The sequence below is a fragment of the Gavia stellata genome, chromosome 24, assembly GCF_030936135.1.
Source record: "Gavia stellata isolate bGavSte3 chromosome 24, bGavSte3.hap2, whole genome shotgun sequence".
Taxonomy (NCBI): domain Eukaryota; kingdom Metazoa; phylum Chordata; class Aves; order Gaviiformes; family Gaviidae; genus Gavia; species Gavia stellata.
In genome coordinates this window covers 2,410,819-2,427,493 of record NC_082617.1, presented here as the reverse complement: position 1 = coordinate 2,427,493, position 16,675 = coordinate 2,410,819, and the positions used below count along the sequence as shown (strand labels likewise).

General features: G+C 46.8%; 1 protein-coding gene across 1 annotated transcript; it reads right to left on the bottom strand.

Annotated features, from left to right (window-relative positions):
• Window positions 1–5,355: 5,355 nt before the first annotated feature.
• ZMYND19 (zinc finger MYND-type containing 19) lies at window positions 5,356–16,075 on the bottom strand. The gene is made up of 6 exons (XM_059828906.1): window positions 16,025–16,075; window positions 15,688–15,747; window positions 14,137–14,243; window positions 8,894–9,034; window positions 7,062–7,242; window positions 5,356–5,989 (listed from the first exon to the last, which is right to left on the bottom strand). The coding sequence occupies exons 1-6, from the start codon at window positions 16,073–16,075 to the stop codon at window positions 5,846–5,848; spliced, it is 684 nt and encodes a 227-aa protein (XP_059684889.1). The 3' UTR covers window positions 5,356–5,845.
• Between the last annotated feature and the right edge of the window lie 600 nt (window positions 16,076–16,675).

Sequence of the window (16,675 nt, the reverse complement as noted above, 5' to 3'; positions counted from 1 at the left end):
CTCAGGGCGGGCTCATGCTGCGCGGGGCGGCCGCGGCGGAACGGCTCCGGGGACGCCGCGCCGCCGCGCAGCGGAACCGCCGCCCGTCTGCTTCCCGGTCAGGCGCGGGGCGGGCCCGGCTCGGCTCGGCTCGGCCCGCCGGCGGTGCTGCCCCCGCCCGGGCCGCCGAGCCCGGCCCCGCCGCTGCCCAGCCCGGAAGAGGAGCGCGGCGGCCCCAGCCGGGCGTGTTGGCACAAGCAGCTCGGGGACTTGGGAGCTGCGTCCTTAACCGCCCTCGGCTGAGGCTTTTTTCCATGAACTCGTCCAAGCTCTTTCCCAACGCAGCCTTCTAGCACCCACCGCACCCTGCGGAAAGGGGTCCGCAGCTCAAACGAGTGTTAGGTGAAGGGCTGCTGCTCAGTTTTAACCAGCGGCTGCTAATTAGAGAGAAAATCAGCATTAGTATTCCCTCGGCATCCTCCCTCTGCCACTCATAAAGACCTTCCTCATACCCCGTCACTCATCTCTCTTCCAGAGTAGAGATGTGGTCGATGTAGCTGTGCCTTTGCAGAAGCCGCTCCGGAGCACGGAGGGATACCGTTGCCTGCCCTGAGCCTTTCCCCTTCCCTCGCAGTCCTTTCAGAGATGGAGGGTGAGAACTGCACACCCGGGATGCGGTGCACAGCCAGTTTATGCCATGGTGCTGGTCTCTGCTCTCCCGTCCTTTCCTCAAGCCTGGTTTGCTGCTGCCATTGCTGCTGTTCCCCAAGCAGAAATTTCTGCAGGACTGCGTTTCACAACCCAAAGGTCTCATTGCTAAGTGAAAACAGTGAGCTAAGGGCCCATCTTTCGATATTTTCCCGTAAGTAACACTACATTTATTGACACTGAATTTTATCTACCAATCTGTCTCCTAAGATCCTTCTGCAATTCTTCACTCAGCCTTTATTATATTATTATTACACTGAATAACCTCATCAGTGGATGTTGTCACCTTCCCAATTCATTACTTTTTCCCAATTATTTTTTAATATATTGGGCATCCAACTGTTGACTTCCCTCCACCAGAAAAACCCCTTCCTTTAACTCTTCCTTTCCCGTCTTTTGAAGTCATTTGTTCACGTGATGACCTTCCCCTTTTTCCCACAGCAGCTTTTTTTTCAAGTGCCTTCAGCAAAGTCACGATCAAGTGTATTTTGGAAGTTCGAGCAGACTGTACCGACCAAACCCCCTTTATCCCCTGCTTGTTGGTCACATTAAAACAATCCCAATAGAGTTTTGAAGCCTGACTTCCCTGTACAAAACCTGCGTTGACTCCTCCCCAATATTTAGCCATTGATGCTGCATCATAGCATCTATGAATTTGCTAAGTGCAAGTGCTTTGTTCACCTGGCAGTAGTTTGCCACATCTGCCCTGAAACTCATTTCAGAAGCTGCCGTCGCATTTCCTGTGGGTACCGAGGGAGAGGTTACCGTCCCAGCTGGTAGCTCAGCTTATTCATCCCTGAGCTGCCTTAGAACTCGTAGGTGGCACCGTCTGGTCCCAGCAACTTGTTACTGCTCATTTCATCTGAACTTTAATCTCTCCTAAAAGCACTTCAGTTTTAAACAGATTCTCTGTTGAGCTCTCCATATGGAAGTACTCCTGTGTGAACTCCCCCAGCTCTCTCACAGCAAACACATATGCAAACAATTCACTTGGGTTTTTTTCTGCTGGGATTTTTATCTTCAGACCAGACCTTCCCTTTACTGTGCATCACATCTACTGACTCTGGCAGTCTCCCTGCTCCTGACTTTTTCAAAATTATTTGTGCAAGTTACTTGAATGTTCATCATATTCCATTTCCCTTTGCATTATTTTGGGGTGGGTTTTTTTTTTGTTTTGTTTTTTTTTCCACATTTCACCTGCCAAATCTTATTCTTTCCTTCTTCATTTGGACACAAGTTCAGTTTGTAAAGGATTCCTTCTTACTCTACAAGCACCCCACATGCTGCTGTTTAATCACACCCACTTCCTTTTGTCCTCTCTCAATTCTGTTTTGATGGGTGCTGAACATTTGCTCCTGGCCCCAGTGTGGTGTCTTACACTTTCTGCATGCCACCTGCAAGCATTTAAGTCTTTTAGCTGCCCCTTTTACCTTCACCAGTTTTGTTTAAAGTTAAACCACCACCGCAGAGGAAAACTTGAAAGTATAATCCAATGGGTGTATTAAAGGCTCAAATATCAAAAGGTAAACGCTGAGCCCTGCAATACATTATATTTCAGATTTTGTGTTCCTTAAACCAGCCATGATTTTTATCGGTTTCAGTTGTGACTTTTGAATGCTTGGGAGTGGTGAGATGACCCAACTTTGATATGAAGGAGAGTACCTGGGGGGAAGGTATCACATTTCATGGTGCGTTTACATGGTGTGTGTACCCCTGTTACAGCATCAGTAACGCTGCAGGTTCCTGACATGAGCTGCACTTGCCACTTTGCAACTGTGACAGAAATCTTTCTCCAGACTCTCCAAAAGGGTCTGGAAGCCCATGCGGTCCTCCTGGAACTGGCTTACACCAGACAGATGTTCACCCACTCCTGGTGACTCAAGATCAACCAGTGTGACCCACCAGCAGGAACCCTTTCAGGCAGGCCCAGACATCCCCATCATCTGCACAAGATGCCATGTGCCTTCACAAAGACACGGCAGCACGGCTGGTGGCAAAGCCAAGCCAGCAGGACTGCACTGGCCTGAACAGCCAAATTCTGTCTCCCAGGGGCATCCGAATCAGCAGATCCTCAAGCAGCTTGACAGGCATCACAGCTTAGAGATGGATGGCTGTACAACAGGCTGTGGAGGTGCAGAATACCCTTGATCCCAACCCACTGCACTCATTCTCTCTCTCTCTCCATACCCTTCATAGCCCAACAAGGGTGACCACATTTCCGCCCCAGAAGTCTTCCAAGCTCCTCTTCCAAACAGATGTTCCTATGTAGGAAACTTGACTCATTAAGCCTTGTTTTGGTCCACAGGTCAATCAGGGGTGTGTACAAAGAATACTCCATGCTTCAGAGAACCAAGGAATAAGAGACATAGACACAAGTTTTTTTTTTCCCCTGCAGGAAACATCTTCGAGGGAGAGCATCTCCATCAGGGTAAGTCCTTGAAAAGTCAGCTCATTTACCAGTACTGCACAGACCTGCTCCAAGATAAACAACCATGTACTTTAACCCTGTGCTTTTTAAATGCTTGCCCATATAAGGATATCCATGTCAGCCTAAGGAGGTCCTTTACGAGAGCTTCATCCTCTGAGAAACCATACAGGGTATATGAACCTGAGCTGCCATGTTCAAGTGTAACCGGTTCCTTTCTGACACACCTTACAAAAAGGGAAGATCTCTCTAAGTTACAAAGATCTTCTGCCAGAATCGTTGATCACACAACTCCCCACACCAATCAGGAAAAGCTGTTCTGCAGGCAGTGATGTTCTTACTACAGTGCCCCGGACCTTTCCAAGAGTCAAAATTCCTGTAGCCGCTTCCCTCCTTTGGCACAAGGAAAGTCTAGAGTCAAAGGTTACACACCAAAGTCAGAACCTGTGTTATTTCACCAAACCTTGTCAGGATGCCCGGGCAACTTGTTACTTTTCATCTGGTTGAAGGTCTAACAGACCCCTAGCTAGTGGGCATCTTCCCTCCCCACCTGCTTCACCCCTTCTTCCATCCCCTCCCATCCCCTCCCCATTCACTGGGATCAGGATTGCCCTAAGCACCCACCATCTGAGTTTTGCAGACTCTTTAGCTTGAGTCTCACCCTTCCTTCATTCCCTCTACCTGCTGCTCAAGAGGAATCTACCCAGTGCCCCATCAGGGCTTCCTCTGCAGTCTGTCTTTGTCCTCATCTCTCCTTGCAGCTCTGTTACAAACATCAGGACTAACCATGACCATTTTCCCTGCCCAGTGCTGCAGAAGTGTTTAAATGCTCTAAGACTGACTTCAGTTTCCTAAACATGGTAATACAATGGAAATCTGGCATGACAAATAGCAGCCTTTTAAAAAGGCAAGAAAAAAAGAGTCAATACTTCTGCCCTTTTCAATGGATTACCTCCAATAAAAAAAAAATATTCCTTATGTCCCATTTTATATTCAAAAACTGTACAGTTAATTTAAAGCAAATAATTAAGTGTTTCCTTAAAAAAGGTATCCCCCATTACAGGAAAATTTCATTAGGTCCTGCTTGACTTGTTCATACTTAAGGGCATTTTAGGCTGCCTAAACAGAAAAGTTACAGTATAACCATAAATTAAGAGTTGCAACTTGACAACATGCCTACCAAGTGAACTTCCAGCAGGAAGCTTCAGAAGTTCTTTGTTATTTTCCAAGATGCTTAAAGCCAAAGTACAAAAACCCACCCAAAGACTAATAATTAAGAACTTCCCGTGCAGATATTGGAAACATAATATAATATTGGAAGTCCACAGCAGTTCAATTTTTTAACAAACTGAATACAAGCAAGACCAACATTGCAACATGAAGTGGCAAAGTGAACCCTGATTGAAAAATTAAATTCTTAATGGCTTTTACAAAAAAAAATTTAAATACCTATTTCACTAAGCACTCCAAGAAAGGCTCTGCATTAAGCATTCAGCAGCTCACATTCTTCTACTGTGAAGTAACACTAACACCTGGCACTAAATTATCCATTTAGTTCTTCAGGAAATTCAGTTGATATTCCTTATATTTCTAAGGCAAAAATGAAAAAAAAAAAAACCAAAAACTTTCAGATTATACATGACAAAATGCCTGAAAAGAAAAACAGGCGTGTACTCTGCAAGTCAAATCCTCCTCCCATATCATTTTTACTCATTGCTACATAAAAAAAATCAAAAAGTGATTCTTGGATCGATGGCATCTCTTTAAAAAACCGAATAAATAACTCAAATTACCAAATATTAGATCATTTAAACATATCTGCACATCACTATAGTATTTGCTATGCTTACGGGGAAGCCACAAGGGCAACCACATCCACACACAGCTGACTACCTGAGCTTCCCTACAACTACTTTATAGACAAAGGTTTTGTAACAAGAAAGCTAACTCAGCTTTCTAAAAATACTGGTTGCTTAAATCAGAATCTCCGGCAGCCCTTCTCTGAAGGTAGCGACACGCTATAGCTTGCCTGTATGCACAGATCCCAGATGGTCCCCTACACTCCACTCCAGTTTCTGGTGCGCTGGTTCCTACTGCGTAGGTATTTCAACCTCCAAGTGTGACTGTGCTCTGAAAGCAGCTGGAAGGGAACGGGAGAAAGCTAGAGAGTAGACAATGATTCATTCCAACCTTTACTTTGTTTGCCTTTTTTTTTTTTTTTTTTTTTAAAAATGTAACTTCCATGCAGAGTTCTCCAGAGTAACTGCTGATGTCGGAGCCTGCCTTCTGGCCTTGGCACAGCCACAGATACTTCTAGCCACATGGGAGGAAAAGCTTTTGCTACGTGACTTTTTTTTTTTTTTAAACTTTTAGGCCAACAACATGTTCTCATCTGAACATTACAGTTAATGAGTCCTATCAAGAATTTCTAACAAAAAACTGTACATGAGTTTACAAACGTATTAACATATAAATAATGAGAAGCTTCCTGCCTGGAGCCTCCACAGTAGTCTTTTTGCTTGAGAATATAATACTGGAAGGGTAGACCCAATCCCTTTCCACAGCACCAGTCAGAGCTGGCTTAGTCCAGTCAGCCGTTCTGCTCAAGCATCACAGGGTTTTTTCTTCTTCAGTGCCTCTGGCTTCAATAAGCAGTCTGTCATTACTGTGCAAAAGCAAGAGTCCAATGCCTTTGAGAAGGAATCCTGCTGCTAAGAGGCCTGTGCCACCCGGTCATCGTTCTGGTCCAAGCTCTTGCTGGAAGGTCCGTTTCTTCTCCCGACAGTGTTTCTTGTGAGCAGGCCAGTCTTTTTGCTGGCATTGTGACCCACAGTACCTCGCTACCTGGCATCGGCCACATATGTTGAATTCACGTAACTAGGAAGAACATAAGACAGTGTTAGTGAGCTTGCTCAGGGCCAAGGAGCACCCCTGCATCATTTCCCAAACAGGTTTATGATCAGGTCTTTTGCACCTGTCACAAATATGAACATCCCACCACGCGCATCAGAGCGTCAAAAGGTCTTGAAGTGATGGCATTTGTTTGATTTTGCAGTTGCTCTTGCAGAATGGGCTTAATAGACAAAATATTTGAGCACTTCACATCTGTACTCACAATGCTACTGTTCTGTCAACTTAAGTTCTATTTTCAACTACAAACACCTTAAATTCAGAAGTGACTGGGAGGGCTGCACAAGCTCAGGCATTGCCCAACTTACAGTTAACCAGGAAGCTTTTGTATGCAGACCCAAATAAAAGGTAAAGCTCGCTCTTTTTCAAATAGAGGGCATTTAAGACCATTTTTGCAAACCTTCCCTTCCTCGAAGAAAAAAAAGCAGAAAACAATGATTTTAGCCTACTCAGCATTTGTTATCACAAGGAAAGTCTTTCTTATTAATAGATAAGGACATCTGCCTGACAAAGAGGCACAGCCCTTGGACATCTCATTCTCTGCCTATGTGTGTTGCTTCGTTTCATCTACCTACAGCACAGAACTAGAACTAGCTTTCCTCCCAGTTCTCCCCTGAATAAAGGCCGCTCAAATTCACCCTCTTCTCATGAAAGGTCAAGCATGTTGTTATTTTTTGATTCTACTACTGCCCAAAACCTCTTATAATGCTTTCTCCTGTCTTATACAGCTGCTTGCTCATTCCAGCTCTGGGTCCCTAGAGGAATGCTTCCACCTGCCATTTCGTACACTCTGCAGAAATCACACTTCTCCCAGTAAACCACTAGGTCATTTACTGTTCCAATTCAAAACTACATTCTCTCAAACAGAAGATTATCATCAGGTCTGAAGATTCATGCCAAAAAAATCCTCAGTTAAAAAAATGATTGCTTTTAGCAACAGAATGGCAGGCCTAAAGCTTTACATTTTAAGGAACGAATCCCTGGACACACACGGTAGCCCAAGTCATTACATGCTTACTTCCAACTCTTCTGAACGCACCTGTTTTTCAATCATTGTGCATGGGGGGTAGTGACATTCATAATATGTGCATGAGTTCTCCTCCTCCTCCACAACATCCCCGTTAGCGTTGTAATAACGTGTTACATTCAGTACAGGAAACTGCTCTTCTATAGGATCTGTAGGAAGCTGTTGGATTGCCAGCCAATACAGACTTTGTTCCCTGTAAAAAACAAGTACAAATTTGGTCCATAAATTCAAAATAAGCATACAGGGAAATTGATTCCAAATTAACTAATAAAGTAAGTAAGTAAGGTTAACATTGTATTTAGCCTGTTAAGCCTCAGACTACACATATGCCTCATATATCGCATCTTTTTAGGGTTATTTTAGCCTAAATGCAAAAAAAAGTTAAAAACTATCTATCAAGAAACATTTACATCAAACAAAATTATTTCTGTGTAAATGGCTTGAAGTCTGTTTCTTGATCTTGAACTCCCAGAATCATTGGGAATATCATTGCAGTGTCATTGCCATTCACTATATCTTCTTAAAATCAGTTTAATAAGCTCTGAACATCCCTATCTTATGGGTGCTGCAAGTGTTTCAAAAGCAGCATCTAGTGTGATGTTAAGCCTACGGGTCTCCCACCAAAAATGAGTATGCCAGCGTTACATCACAGATTAACCAAACCCATCCTGACATTAAGAGTCTAATGTGCTTTGAGTAACATTACTGCAATGTGGCATGTAGGAAGTTCCCACAACCTACTAGGGAAAGGCGATGGAAGCTGATCTCAGGAACCAATTTTGTTTTCAACCCAAATACACAATTACAAGTGTAAGCATTTTGCAGCTGCTGGCTTCTACAGGTTGTTAGAATTTCGGTGCCTGAGGACGAGAGCCACAAGCCAGTAAAATCTGCAGATGGAATTCAGCATGCCCAGATGCCATCACTCAAGCAGAAGGAAATGCAGGCTTACTGTTCTACTGCGGTAACAACATCTGGCACAGCAGGACCTCTACATAGTAATACCATGGGGTTAGATGGTCCCTTCACAGCTAGCATGACCAGTGAGCATTAACTCCATTCCCCAGGTGAGGAAGCTAAGATATATAGTGATGTGCAAATAGCCCAATCATAGAATCACAGAATCATTTAGGTTGGAAAAGACCTTGAAGATCATCAAGTCCAACCGTAAACCTAGCACTGCCAAGTCTACCACTAAACCGTGTCCCTAAGCACCTCATCCACACGTCTTTTAAACACCTCCAGGGATGGTGACTCCACCACTTCCTTGGGCAGCCTGTTCCAGTATCTGACAACCCTTTCAGTGAAGAAGTTTTTCCTAATATCCAGCCTGAACCTCCCCTGGCGCAACTTGAGGCCGTTTCCTCTTGTCCTGTCACTGTCACTTGGGAGAAGAGACCAACACCCACCTCCCCACAACCCCCTTTCAGGTAGTCGTAGAGAGCGATGAGGTCTCCCCTCAGCCTCCTCTTCTCCAGACTGAACAACCCCAGTTCCCTCAGCCGCTCCTCATCAGACTTGTGCTCCAGACCCCTCACCAGCTCCGTCACCCTTCTCTGGACACACTCCAGCACCTCAATGTCCTTCTTGGAGCGAGGGGCCCAAAGCTGAACACAGCATTCGAGGTGCGACCTCACCAGTGCCGAGTACAGGGGGACAATCACTGCCCTACTCCTGCTGGCCACACTGTTTCTGACACAAGCCAGGATGCCATTGGCCTTCTTAGCCACCTGGTCAAATAAAAAAGGCTCTGCCAAGATGAAAATCACTAAAGGAAGGAGACACAACAATTTAAGATATCTTCAAGTTTTTTGATGGCAACCCCCTGCCAAATATTGACGTACCTTTGTTTACTAGAGATTTCTTCAGCTTTGGGTTTCCACCCCCAAGGAACTAGGCGCAGATTGTCTAGGCGGTTGTCCACTGTCACTGAATTCAGATGTACCACCTGAAATCCAGGAGCAATCCCTCCCCGGTGCCTCTCCCTGGAGGAACCAAAAACAACTTGAAGGTCAGTGATGAACAAGACTCCATAGCTAAAAAGCAAAGAATCATACTGATTCCAGAAGATAGGCTGCATTCTAGCCTGCTCTCTGGTGTCACTGAAACAGCCACAGTGAAACTTGAGTTGCCAACAGAATACAGTGGCTACTTCAGAGATATCAACTCCCGGAAGAAAGAGACTTGTTCCAAGAGGTTATTTCCATTATAAAGGAGTTGAATCAAAAGACAATCATGGTATATTTTAATTGTAAGCACACTGCAAAGAAAGTTCCAGAGACTACTTCTCCAGTTACTGCAAAAGCATCTATGCAATTATTGTATTCCAGAGCAGACTGAAAGGAGCTAATGCTGTTTGTTATTTTAATAGGAAATTCTATCAGACACATTTATGCAAGTTTGGCACTGGTGTGAAGTCACAGAGTTTGTTATTTATGAAGAAATGTCTCTTAATAAGCAACAGGACAGAGGTTTCACCAATTATGCAAATGCTTTTTAGACTCTAATGGTGCGTAACACATAGAAAGCCTGCAATGGCTCCACAATTGACCAAGAAACATCTACTGAACCTTGCTCAAAACCAAAGCAGGACTATTAGCAAGGAGGATGGCTGCACATTAAGTCCTACTGCGATTCTTCCCTATTGCCTTCTAACTGTTTTCATTTCCCATTCCAACTTATTTTCATCTCTCTTTTCTCTATTTCATGAAGTATCAAGTTCACTGTCAAGCACTCTTATGCCTGGATGAGTTTCCATATAATTTCTTGCATGAATCTCCATCCCACCTGAAATGTAAGGCTTGGACAGAAATTGTGTCTTGGTATGTTTGCTATGCCATGATTAATTTCACAGCACAGAGGGAACACACTGGCAGCAATCAAGGACAACGTAAAACTGACAGTGCTGTCTGAGGGTTACCCAGCATTTCCTTCCAGGAGACCATTCCAACAGCTACTTATAACTTTACCCAACTAGTTTGGATGCTGCTTCCAGCTCAGCATTTACTGAACATTTCAGTTCAAATGGCTCATCCAATTTTGAAGATGAGATTTGCCCAAGTTAAAAAATCCCCGCTTTTTTTTTTTCCCCTTTACAAAGCTCTAGCATTATCCAGCAGAACAGGGAAATTCATTTCAATGTGACTGACAACAAAAAATGTAGTCTTTTGTTTTCTTTGTCAAAATCCATCCAGATATGGTTAAATTACATACCTTGAGGGAAAGAAAAACACTTGCAATTCACATATGCCCCCAAACTTCCTAGAATTTAGTGAGTAAAATTCCCTTGGAGAGGCTACATGCAGCACCACACACAGCCCCTGCTCCAGCTCACAGGCAAAGCAATTCTTCCTGTAACGGCAGCCCTGCATGAGAACAGAGCATGGAGCCTCCTGCTAGGGAGTCTTTTGCACCTCCACAGAGCAAGGAGAAGCTCTCCCCTTTGAAGATGAAAGGAATAGAATCCTTCTTTTGGGAAAAAAAAAAGAAAAAAAAAACACACAAAACCAAACAAACTATGGAAAGGAGTCTGCTGAAATGCCCTAAAGGAGCAAAAGCTACTTTAGAGTTGTTGAAGGCTACCGGAGGGTCTGGCAAGTTAATCAGGAATCCTGAGGGCTACAAGTGGGAACCCAGAAGGTACACGGACCCAAACAGATGAAGCATCACTCAGATATGGAGACAGGGAAGGAGTTAAGGTTCTTAGACTGAGACTAGGACAAAGTGCCAACAAGAGAGATGGGATAGATATGAACGAGGAATCTGGGAGGAGACAGAAGTTCAGAGCAAGAGCAAACTGTGCAGGGGGGGAAAGGGTGGAGGGGAATCTAAGACGAAGTTAAGAAATATTTTTGAAATGGATCATATAACGCGAGTTTAAGAAAGACTGGAGTTGAAGAAGGAGATGATTACGAGAGATTGTTCGTGACACCAGGAAGCCATGGCAGAGTGGCACATGCCTACCACTGCTCTACAAAGTCTAGGTCTGCACCCACAACCCTCCACAAGCAAATATTGAAAAATTCACTAGCACAGTGAGTCCACTTTCCTCACTTTGTATAAACTCACATTCGTCTACATTGCTGCCAGTTTTTCTATTACCTCAAGTGACAAAGGTCTTAAAGTAAATCTGGAAATCAGGTCTTGCTGATGACCAGTAAAAGTGTTAACACAGTCCCCCTTGACTGAGATGCCAAAATTAGCACTAGCAAATTCAGGACGGTCCCTTTTCTCCACACATAAGCAAGCAACCTTTGAATGCACAAGCATGTACTGCTCCTCTCCCTAGACCTACGCTTCAAAAGTGTGCAGCATGGACCATCTCCAGAAGTTAATCATAAATGTGCAGTGAAGGACAGGCTCGTGGAAGAACCTGCCTTCTCCTTGCAGAAGGGGACAGAGAAGAAACAGCCTCAGTAATGCAGCCAACTCTCCTGCAGAGCTGTAGCTTCTACCTCCCCCACCACACCTGAGTTCCTACAAGAAGCCAGGCAAAACACTTACACCAAAACTTTTCAGAGAATTAACTGGGTACTGTTCTTTTTGTATTTCAGCAGCTAACTTGAGAAGCGAGGCCCGTAACAGAAGTGCCAAGTACAGACAAGAGCAATTCAAGTCAACAGGAGCCATAACTGAGTAGGTTATAGGCAGCATGATGGTAAGTGCTCTAAAAAAAAAAGAGAAATCAGGTCTTAGATGTCTTTTTGAACACACAGTTAGTGATACTTATGACTAATCTCCTGATGCTGCTATTCCCCAGGGAACATCACTACACCCAGCCAAAATACAGCAAGCTGGGACTTCTATACAGGGAACAGGGCGAGAAGATGACAGACTTATTCTGCAGGTCCCTAGCCAGAGACTTTCATACCCTGCTTTGGAGGAGCTAACAGTCCATCCTGAAAACACAGCAAGCACAAGAGAGCCTGCAGGAAGTTCTTCCTGAAAGAATATTGGCAGCAAGTGTGGGTATTTTTCAGCTAGTCGTTCCCATTTAGTACCGGAGTTCACACTCTGCAGAGGTCAGCAGGAGGGCTTTGGAGGGAGAGTGGGAGAAGGTCCTTGTCATTGCTGCAGCTTCGGTAGCTACCAGCTTCCTATTTTGAGGGCCATACTACGTGAACAAAGATGCTTGCTTAATTAAATTAAAAAAATGAAAAAAACTTCAAAATCTGCTTTACTCGCAATAGCACCCAGCACATGCCTGCTCACTGTCTCTTAAACCAGAAGCACACAGTAAGAGTGAGCTGATTTTTTGGGGTATGTTTTGGGGGAGAACAGTTAAATTATACTCTGATACCTGCAGTAATTCAAGGTCTTTGCTTTTAATTTACCCAAGAAGCAAGGCTGGCACCAGAAAGAGTAATGACCGCTACTGCCCATCTCTTCTGTCTTTCAAAGGCTCCAAAACCTTCAGCATTACTCCTTCTCATGAAGGGAAGGGCCTGCCATTAAAATACATTTCTGCTTTCTTTTCAAAGCAGTCCCCAGTGCAGGTAAGTAAAACTGAACAATGTGGCTATTCTGTTTAGGAGGGGCAGTAACTACATAGCACCTGTAGCCAAAAGGCTTTCTAAAAGCATCAGGAGACTCAGTCATGAAGGTATACTAACCGGCATTGTGTTAGCTTGTAATTAAAGAACACAGCAAAATGTTCACCCTCAAAGGGATCAAACTGAATTTACAGAAACAGCCGAAATACTTCATATTTTCTAGTCGAAGAATTTGACTTTGCAACGTCAGAACTGCAGCTCCGCTTGCCTGACAGTTTACACCCTGCCTTTGTGACTCCCAGAAATCCCTATTACACGCACAATCTCAGATTTTTTAACACTAGTGCATGCTAGAGTGACACAATTTGAATTACCTAACTGAATACGTTAGAATTATTTCCTAATTTAAGTAAAACAAACCAGAAGAGGCAATGACTGGGCTGTGTAATAAGCAACCAGCTGGACTGTCATCATCTACACAGCCTTCAACAGCCACCTGGAATAATTTTAAGGTGCTGTTTAGAGCTACTTACAGATGACAATTATTACTGTATGAGGTTCACAGTTAGCAGTAGCTGACAGTGATTTACCCCACATACTACAGCCAACTTCATAATACTTTTCATCAAAGTTATATGTACAAGAAGATTAAACATTAACAGATGCAGGTTAAAATCCATATTTAATGAGCAGATTGTAAATAATAATAATAGTCTCTGACTATTGCTGTATCCCTCCTCTTCTACAGAGACTAGTTTGGGGAAGAAAAAGTAACCTGGAACAATAAAGAAAGCACAGCTATATCTTGGGCACTGTGACTACGAAGTATAATTTACGGAACTGAATAGAAAACATGCTTAATTTCTCAAAAAAGGCTTTTAAAGGAAATAACGGTTCTCTTTAGCAAACCCTACCTTTTCTAGAAACCCATGAACGTATCTAGAAAGAGCAATGTATTAGCTCATTGGATGAACTGATCTCTCACAACCGAGTAAGTTGGCCTCTGAATCTAAACTGGCAGCTACACAGGGTATCAAGCAATGATTCTCAGAACATGGAAAATAAGACATAGCAGTTCATATGAAGCACCATCAGCACCACTTGAGGCAGCTTTCCAGAAGGCCAAACAAAAAAATGCAAAGTTTTAAGTTATCAGCGGTTCCATCTCTCTCCAGTGCTCTGCCAATTTTCACTGGTGCCAATAAAACGTACCTGATTATCATGGGACAAAAAGAAAAGCTCGAAAGGTTAGTCTTCACCTATTAAATGGAGCCAGTCCCCTCCTCCCCCACCCCGAACTGAAGTTTTCGTAGCATTTCTCAGATTTAAACAGCGTCTACCTGAACAATACTCACCTCTCACTGTTTTCCTTGTGTATGTTTTACAGACTCAGCTGTTTGAAGGCTCAGTGCAGAACCAAACCATAATAAGATCTATGGGCACCCTCGATACTGGGTTTCCAACTAAGCGTAGCTGCAAGCCTCCTTAGAAGACTTAAAATACTACAGGCAGAGAAATAAACCACATACAAGTCGGTGGCAGCAAACTCCACCCTAGTGAACCCTTAAAGCATTAGCTCTCCTTACGATACCTACCAAAGCAGCTCATGTAGGAGACGGCCAGATCCCCTTCCACGATTTTTGTCGAACGCGTAAGCAAATATTTTAGCACCATTTCCATCAGCATCTACCTCCATCCGAGCCTAGACAAAAGGGAAAGGCTGTGAGAGCATCCCACACAGAGCAGCAGAGCACATGCTCCACTGGGATACGGGAAGGACCCACATTTAACACTTGTCTCCTAGAGGTCACTTGACCTTAATGGAATTTGAGTTGTTTCAAACCTCCAAGGGGAACCAACCAGCTCTGCTATTGTCGTTTATGAGGATGGGAAAGGGAAGAAAGGAGGCTGTGCACAGCAGGAGCCCCGCATGGACAAAGAACAGCAACAATCCAGTTGTGAGCCTGTAGGGCCAAGATCCTTTCTCCGCTCTGGCACAGATTTTCTGTACAGCCATCAGCAAGCCACCAAGGCTTCGTTTTCAACGTTGCTTTATACCAATCTAATTAGGGGCTGCTAGTGAAAGGAGCGGTCCTGCCCTCTTTTCTCCACTCCATAACTTCGTGTTGGCGCCAACGCTCGCAAACTGTATGAAGGACTAGACAAATTCAGGATACTCGCAGTGTATTACCACTCTCAGTGACAGTACACGCTTACAGCGAGCTAAACAGAGTAGGAACGGGCAAACATGGTGTTTTCTGGTAGCAGCACTGCCACGGCACTTAAAGCTCATAAGAGCAGCTCTGAAGTACCTGCTGCGCTACAGGCACTAAGCAAAAGATGGTCCCTCCTTCACAAGAGCCTTAGTTTTGGAAGATTTTGTAATCAAGAATTCTTTCCCTTTCAAAGCCTTGGTAGAATCCACTTTTAGCAGATGTTAAGAGAAAACGTTTTTTCTGGTCCCACAGTAAGTTATAATAAAAGAAGTTTTTCTCATCCAAGACTATGTGCAAAGTGAAAATTTTTAAAGTTTGCCAAACCAAACAGGGGAAGACAAATTATCGGTTCTCAAAAAGTTTACAAATAGAAAGCCGAAAACAAAACACTATATACTAAATTAATTTGTTTTAAACTAATGCTCGTTTAAAACGAAAAACCAGAGCTTTTCCTGCTGGAAAGCATTCACATCGGTATTTCAATAATTTCAAACTTTTTTTTTTTTTGCTGCAAAGCAGGAAAGTTGCGGGGCAGAGCGCTTCCATGGGCGGTTTTATTTAAGCATGTCACAGGGAAAGAAAAAAAAAAACCCTACCTTCAGCAACAGACCGCAATTACCTCCACCCCGGGAGCCCCGCGAACCGGCCCAAAGCAAAGCCCCCGCGGGCACCGTTGGCCCAAGAGGCGACGGCAAAGGGGCCCCGGGAGGAAGGGCGGGGGGGGCTGACGGCCGGTTCGCGGCGTGCTGCGAGGGGGATCCGGTACCGCGGGTAAAGAAATAAGCGAAGCAAAGCAGCTGAGGCGGAGCAGCGGCAGAGCGCGGGCAGCACGCGCGGGACGGGGCCGGCGAGAAGCGGCCCCGGGGGGAGAGGGGAACCGGGGCGGGGGGGGGGGGCACCGGCGGGGGAGCAGGGGGCGCGGCCGCTCACCTCGAAGGAGTAGCTCTCCACCAGCGGGATGTCCTGCTCGTCGATCAGCGTGTACTTGGTCTGAAACACACCGCGGCCGCTCACCGTCAGCGCGGCCGCCCGGCCCGCACCGCCCCGGCCCTCCCCTCCCCTCCCGCCGGCACCGGCCGGACCGCCCGCGCCTCCCGCCCCCCGCGCCGGCCACGGCGGCAGCGCGGCCCGTCAGCACCGCGCCCGGCCGGACCCCGAGCCCCGGCCCCGCCGCTCCCCGCTCCGCCCGGCGCGGCCGAGCCCGGCCCGCAGCGCCCGGCCGCGCCCCCCGGGCGCCCTCAGGCCGCGGCGGCCGCGGCGCGCTCACCTTGCCGGCCACCCGGCCGAGCCGCACGATCCCCAGCTTGAAGTCGGTCATGGCGGGGCCGGGCCGGGCCGGGCCGGGCCGGGGTCGCCGCCGCCCGCGCTCGCCCCTCAGAGCCCGCCAGCGGGAGCCGCCGCCGCTGCCACGCGCCGCCGCCTCGCGCACACCCGGGGGGGGCGGGGCGCCGCACCACCTCCCACCCGTCGCCGCCCGGCCAATGGCGCCCCGCGCCGCCGGCGCGTCGCTCCTACTACGCCGCCGGGCCGTCCAATCGGCGAGCGGCGCCGCGCGAGGTCACGTGGGGAAGGGGGGGCCGCGCGCGGGCGCGGGCTCGGGAGCGGGCCGCGGGCGGGAGGGGGCGGGGGAGGGAGGCGCGGGCGGTGACGTCACGTTCGCGGGAAGCTTTGTGCCGCCAACACTGGAGAGCGCGAGCGGTGGGGGCAGGGCTTAAAGGGGCCGCTCGCGCCCGCCGCCCGCCTCCCGCCTCCCTCACGGCCGCTGAGGGGCCGCGCGCGCGGGGAGGCCTCTCCCGAGCGGCCGCGCGGGCCGGGGCCCTCACGGGGCCGGGATCCCCCGGGGTCGGACACACCCCCCCACCCCGGGGCCGGGATCCCCCGGGGTCGGAGCCCCCCCCACCCCGGGGCCGGGGCCCAG